The 7,066-nt window shown below is 50.4% G+C and overlaps 1 protein-coding gene across 1 annotated transcript in view; it reads right to left on the minus strand.

Moving 5' to 3' along the window:
* Sost (sclerostin) overlaps positions 1–998 on the minus strand; it is a 4,814-nt gene extending 3,816 nt beyond the window's left edge. Inside the window, exon 1 of the mRNA XM_021213746.1 lies at positions 757–998. Within this exon, the coding sequence (XP_021069405.1) occupies positions 757–970 (214 nt within the window). The 5' untranslated portion in view covers positions 971–998. The remainder of the gene's footprint in view (positions 1–756) is intronic.
* Between the last annotated feature and the right edge of the window lie 6,068 nt (positions 999–7,066).

Raw genomic sequence — 7,066 nt, forward strand, 5'->3', positions numbered from 1 at the left:
AGACAGGGTTTCTCTGTATAGCCCTGGCTGTCCTGGAACTCACTTTGTAGACCAGGCTGGCCTCGAACTCAGAAATCCACCTGCCTCTGCTTCCCGAGTGCTGGGATTAAAGGCGTGCGCCACCACGCCCGGCCAAACCCTGTTCTTTTAATGTTAAAAGAACTCATTGGGCAGACACTGGGCAAAGGGAACTAAAGGGTTTCTTCCTGGCTTCAGGTTCCCACCCAAACCCAATCTAGGGTTGCCTTGCATCTGGATCAAACCAGATTCCAGTCTCGGCTCTTCTTACTCCCAGGTGACTTCATCTCAGGAGCCTCTCGGTTTCTCCATCTTCAAGCTAGGGCCTTCTTTACCTCATGGGGTGGTCACGTGGGATATAGTACAGCCATGGCATCTGGCATCCAGCAGGTGCTACCAGCCTCACCATGTCACCTCCCCACTGGTCAGCAGCTAGATCTGACCTGCGTCCTCATCCTCAGGAGGAGATTCTCTGGACCATCATACAAACCCTCGCCTGTGTTAATGCCAGTTTCGGCTGACCTCAGTCTCCACCCTGCCTTGGGTGTTCTCTGCCAACCCCCTAATGCTGCCCTCCAGGTTCTAACACTGTGCTAGTGTTCTTCCAGGCAAATGCGTCCCTGCCCTGATGTGGCAGAGGCTAACCACCCACACAAACCTCCAAAGAAGATGCTAAAGCCACCCCAGTCACCTCCCAGGACGCCCCCCCCCCACTAATGTGCTTCTCCATCCCTGTACCTTTGGTGTCATAGGGATGGTGGGGAGGTCTGCCTCCATTCTCCGCCCGGTTCATGGTCTGGTTGTTCTCAGGAGGAGGCTCCGGGTACTCTCCAAGCCCAGGGATGATCTCCGTGGCATCATTCTTGAAGGCTTGCCACCCCTGGCCCTCCACAGCACAGAAGGCAGCGTGCACAAGCAGGCAGATGAGGCACGGGGCTAGCGAGGGCTGCATGCTGCCAGGTGGAGGAGTAGCTCGGGCTCCAGTCCCCAGCCTAGATACGGTTGCCTTTTTAAAGCCCCCTCTGCCTCATGCCAGCCAATAAGGACAGGCTGGAACAGGGCTGGTCCCATGTTTCCTTGCCCTCCTCCTCATGGGGGAAAGGGGTGTGCTTATAGAGTCAGCCCTCCCCAAGACGACTCAAGCTCAGCAAACTTCCAAATTGCTGCTGGCACCTCCCAGGTGACCTGAGGAGTGGGGAGGGGGTGGGGAGGTTGGTGAGGCAGGGACAGAGCCAGCTCTCCCAGCACCTCCCACAGGCAGGGGCAGAAGGCTGTGGTTTTCAGATATCAAAATGAGCTTGGATTTTAATTGTCTGGCTCCCTGGGCCCCTCAGGCATTCTCAAAACAAACTGTGGGCCAGCTTAACAAAGGAAGCGAGTGGGACTTCTACAGAAGGCGGAATCCAGCTTGACCAAATTCCTCTAGCCAAGGTCATTTGTTACCCAGCCAGCTAATGGTCTCAGTTAAAGGTGTTTGCTCCCCCCACCCACCCAGAGGCAGAAGGATGCCTTTTTGGGGGTGGGGGCAGGTTCTGGGGAATCTGACCTAGGGTCTCATGCTTGCTGTGCAAGCACCCTACTATTGAAGTATGACCCAGCCCTAGGAAGAATGCCTTTAAAGAAATCCCATTGACCCCCAATTCCATATCGCTCAGCACCTACAATTCAGACCAAGGAGACCTCTCTTGGATTTCTCTTCAAAACCAGTGGAAGAGGCAGTCACCAGGCAAGAGGGAGCTGGGCTCCAGCACATGTGATTCTTAGCCAGGGAACTCATGGTGTGCCAAAGGCAGTTTCTTCCCTGGCCAGGCCTGTGGCCAACACAGAATTTCATTTCTTTCTTTCTTTCTTTCTTTGTTTTTTTTCTTTTTTTTCTTTTTTTTTTTTTGGTTTTTCGAGACAGGGTTTCTCTGTATAGCCCTGGCTGGCCTGGAACTCAGAAATCCGCCTGCCTCTGCCTCCCGAGTGCTGGGATTAAAGGCGTGCGCCACCATGCCCGGCCCAGAATTTCATTTCTTAGCAAAAGTCATTTCCCTCATCATTTCTTAGTTTATTACATTCCATGTGTGTGTGTGTATGTGTGTGTGTGTGTGTGTGTGTGTGTGTGTGTGTGTGTGTGTGTGCGTGCGCATGGGAGACCTGAGGAGGTGTGTCTTCCTCAGTCACTCTCCCAAGTTGTTCCCTGAGACAGGATCTCTGACTGAGACATTTAGGTTAGGCTGGCTAGCTGGCCAGTGAGCTCCCAGAATCCACCTGCCTTTCCCCTCAACTCTGAGGTCCACATGGGTGCTGGGGATTCGAACTCAGGTCTTCATGCTTGTTACAGCAAGCACTCTTAACCATGTCATCTCCCCAGCCTCTTATATTATCACAAACAGCTCTGGGGCCTAGATGAAAGACACACACACACACACACACACACACACACACACACACACACACGCACACACAGGTGAGTTTCAGAAAGCCATCTCAGGTCCATCTAAGCACAAAGAAATCCAATGCTCAGCCTGAAGTAGCAGGAGGGCCATGACACAGGGAGAAGGAGGGAGGGTTCACACCTGAGGTGCAAAAAGAGGAGGGGCTGGCGGAAGCTGCACTGAGACAGAATGTTGGAGGACGCCCCAGCCTGGAGGAAGGCTGTGGTCCACCTCGCCTTGGTATGCTAACTGGGCAATGAATCAGTGTCGTCCACCTGCAGAGCTTCTGCAAGGCTCTGCCACCTGCCTCGACTTGTAAGTGGCCGCTGGTCCATCTGTGGCGATCTGCCTATGTCTCCTTTTCATCTTCTGTCACCCACACATCAATGCAGCTGCTCTGACAGCTTTACAAGGCAGACAGAAGTCCCCTCAGGAAGGGGGCTCTGATACCTGCTTCCTAAGTCAGTTTCCTTCGGGGCAGACAAAACCAGCTGTGTCCATTGTTGGGGGTGATCTATCTCTCCTACCAGAGCTGTGGTGTTGTTAGAAGCTGGCCCTTTTGTCTGTGACCTCCAGTCTCCTTTTCCCCTGCTCTGGAATGTGGACTGTTAACCCTGTCTGGGCCAGAAAGCTCTCCTGTTGCTCCAGGCTTGGGAGAGGGCAGCTCCCGGGCCCGGGATTCTGTGAGCACGCAGAATGGGTCTCACAGCACCACCTGCTGATGGGAGATGGATGACGCTCGCCTCCTTAATCAGAGATGCGACCTGTCCTTGGAACACTTCCGCCACCTGCTGGATGTAACAGGAAAAATCAAGCGAGCAGAGAGTGGCCAGGCTCTAGATGTTGTTTATTCGTTATTTTAATTGTAATTGAAGTAGTGTCTAAAGAGAAACTGAGCTTAACGGCCTATCTCTCTGGACCCTCCTCGGCCCTTGGGTAGCCCTGCCCTTTCACAGGATGGCTCGTGGTGCCTGCCCCGGCGCCTGTCTTCTGTTTGGGGGTTTGGTTTGCTCGGTTTGGCTTTTGTTGTTGTTTTCTTTTTTCTTTTTCTTCACCTGAGGTTAAGTCAGTGATCGGTGCATTTACTCAACACAAAACCCTTATCGTTTCTCAAGATTAAGTTGCAGTCAAGGCCCAGGGCCTCAGTGGATCCCTGTTGACTACAGTTTAGATATTTCTGGCCCCCAGCTCTCCGCGAGGCCGCTGTAAACACATAATGGCTTTGCTTTGCTTTGGGGACGGTCTTGCTGTACAACCCCAGCTACCCTCAAACTTGCCATCCTCCTGCTTCATCTTTCCAAGTGCCGCAGCTACAGGTGCATACCACCACATCTACATAGTTTTTTTTTTTAATTCTTTTTTTTTTAATATTTTGAGATAATTGTAATTGACAGTACTTGAAATAATTCAGAGGGATTATATGTGCTCCCTACCCATTTCCCCTCCACAGCTCACCAAAGATGCTGGTCCGGCACCGCAGCCAGGACGTGCAGTGCGCCGTCGCCAACCCACTCACATCCACCCTTCCCTTGTGTTCGCTCATGATGCCTGTGGCACATGCTCATGCATCTGCTTCTACACGATCTTACCATGAGACTCGCCTGTCCACCACCACAGATAAGGTGAAGAACACCTCTCCGGCCCCAAGGATCTGCCCTGATGTCTTTTTTCATTTTTTCTTTTCTTTTCTTTTCTTTTTTCTTTTTTCTTTCGAGACAGGGTTTCTCTGTGTAGCCTTGGCTGTCCTGGAACTCACTTTGTAGACCAGGCTGGCCTCGAACTCAGAAATCCGCCTGCCTCTGCCTCCCGCGAGTGCTGGGATTAAAGGCGTGTGCCACCACGCCCGGCTTTTTTCATTATTTCTTTATGAAAGTTTTTGAAACAGGGTCTCACGCACCACAGGCTGGCTGAGGGCTAACCTTGATCACCTCCCAGAGGTGGAGATTAGAGGTACATGCCACCACAGCCCATTCTGTCGCTCTTTGATGGAGTTGTCCATGTGTCTCACTCACCCCACCTCTCTGCTCACAGCAACCACTCATCTAACCTCGATTTACATCTTTTTTTTTTTTCAATTAAAAAAAATGTATGCAGGCCAGGGCTATACAGAGAAACCTTGTCTCAAAAAACCAAAAAACCCAAAACCAAAACTAAAAATGTACGCAGATGCAACCAATGCAGCCAGTGCCTGGGGCCGTCTCTTTTCACCCGGCATAATGCCTTGGAGTTGTCCAGTACTGGGTACAATGACTGGTATTTATCCTCCATTAGTGTCCTGCAAAGAATTTTCACTGACCAAGTTCCCCATACTCCCCCTACTCATCCTTCTCCTCCCATCCCAACCCCCGGCACACCCCAAGTTCTTTGCTGTTTCTATAAGTCTGACCTTAGGCAGAACATCATGAGATGGACTTACACAGTATGCCAGCTTTCCAGAGTGGCACCTCCAAGGGCTAGGTTTTAGGAGTTTTTAAAAGGCTTCATTTTATTTTTAATTATGTGTGTGGTATGTATGTGGGTATGTGCTAAGTGCAGATGCCCATGGAGTCCAGAGGATCCTGGGATCCTCTGGACCTGGAGCCACCCAGTATAGGTTCTGGGAACTAAACTCAAGTCCTACACAAGAGCAGTATGCACTCTTACCTGGAACCATTTCTCCAGGCCCCTAGGTGATTATTTGTATATGTTAGAAAAAGGCTGTACTGGTGTGGTGACACATGCCTTTAATCCTAGCACTTGGAGGCAGGGGCAGGGGCAGGGGCAGGGGCAGGGGCAGGGGCAGGGGCAGAGGCAGGGCCAGGGCCAGGGCCAGAGGCAGGGCCAGGGCCAGGACCAGGGGCAGGCAATCAGAAGTTCAAGGCCAGCCTTGGCTACAGTTGGAGTTTGAGGTCAGCCCAGGCTACCTGAGATCCTACCTCAAAACTAACAACAGCACTACCACAGCAGTTAGAAAAGGCACACATAAAAAGCCCAAACATACAAAAGGAAACACAAAACAGACTTCTTTGTAAGGTAAGACATTTATTTTGGTTACAACTTTTTATAGTGCATTAACACTAGTGGTACACTAGATGCTAAACTTTCCTTTTCCTCCCGGACAACAGGACCTCCCATGCCAGGCAGGTGACAGTGCTCTGCCTCACCCCACCATCCCCTGACCTCTGAACCTCTTCGGTCCACTGAATCGCTTTTTACAAGTTAACCTAACAGCTGGCAGAGGAAAGAGGAACACAAGTTAAATATCCAACCACTCTCTCTACGCTATGATCAGGATAAAGCCTGTAAAAGAATTATGAAAAAGACAATTTCCTGTGAGAAAATCTCTTACCTTCATATTATAAGATCAGTGCTTATCTTGATTAAAACATTTAGCATCTTAAATACTATGAGCAACTTAAGGTGAACCTGTGGCTGGAAAGGCACCCACCTCCACAGTGCCCCCTGCTGGCCATGACATTATTCACACCCACTTCGGGAGGGTTTGGGGGTGCTAAAGGCCAAGTGAGAATTCTTAAAATAACTTAAGAGTGCTGGAGCCCAGAAGAGCCTTAGTGTGGGCCAAGAGTTCCCTCATTTGATAAGTGTTAGTCTGTGCTCTCAAGATAATAGAACAGCAAAGAAACAGACGTACCCCTGGAAAAGGCAGACAGACTCTAGAAGATTGAGAAAACATTTTTTTTTTTTTTTAAAGATTTATTTATTTATTTAATGTAAGTACACTGTAGCTATCTTCAGACACTCCAGAAGAGGGAGTCAGATCTTGTTACGGGTGGTTATGAGCCACCATGTGGTTGCTGGGATTTGAACTCTGGACCTTCGGAAGAGCAGTCGGGTGCTCTTACCCACTGAGCCATCTCACCAGCCCGAGAAAACATTTTTACATTTGTGATTTTTACCTGGATTTTTATAAGTCACAGAAAGTGGCTGGGCCTGAGGAAGAGGGAGGGACACCCTGAATTCCTATTCCACCACTTTCCAGGGACAGAACACTATCCAGGATTCCCCATCCCACCCCTACTCACGGGCAGCCATGGGGTTGGCTTTTCCACAACATCGGTATTTTACCTGAAGAATAGTAGCTAGTCTTATAAACACGAGGTAAAGCCAACCAAGAACCGTTGAACTTTCAGCCCTAATGAAAAGCCAGGAATCTCCCAAAGGCCCTTTCTTCATGTTCCCACAAAGAGGTCTCTGGTAGGTGCTAGTGACTGTCCTGTGGCTGTTCTATAGGGTGGCCCCCCAGATGAGGCAGGGGGAGGGGAGCCCAGCTTCAGAGTGGAGAGTTCAACACCGCGTGTCACCATGTGTTACTTAGACAAAGAGAGGCTGTGTCCTAACCGACTGGGGAGCCACCATTTTCACTTCCTTCTCTGGAGATGGCTCAAAGTCATGTGCAGGGCACTTGGACATTGCTGGGAGGCGGGTTTCAGGTCCAAGCCAAAAACAGCCCAGCTTCCCCAAGCAGCAGGCCTGGGACCGCTTCTACTTAGCTTTAAAGAGCTGGCAGCTCTTAGTTATCTTGAACTTTTTGTTTCTTAAAAATGAAATCTTTTCTGGGCAGTGGTGGCACACACCTTTAGTCCCAGCCCTCAAAGGCAGAGGCAGGCGGATTTCTAAGTTTGAGGCCA

The sequence above is a fragment of the Mus pahari genome, chromosome 14 (assembly GCF_900095145.1).
Source record: "Mus pahari chromosome 14, PAHARI_EIJ_v1.1, whole genome shotgun sequence".
NCBI classification, from domain to species: domain Eukaryota; kingdom Metazoa; phylum Chordata; class Mammalia; order Rodentia; family Muridae; genus Mus; species Mus pahari.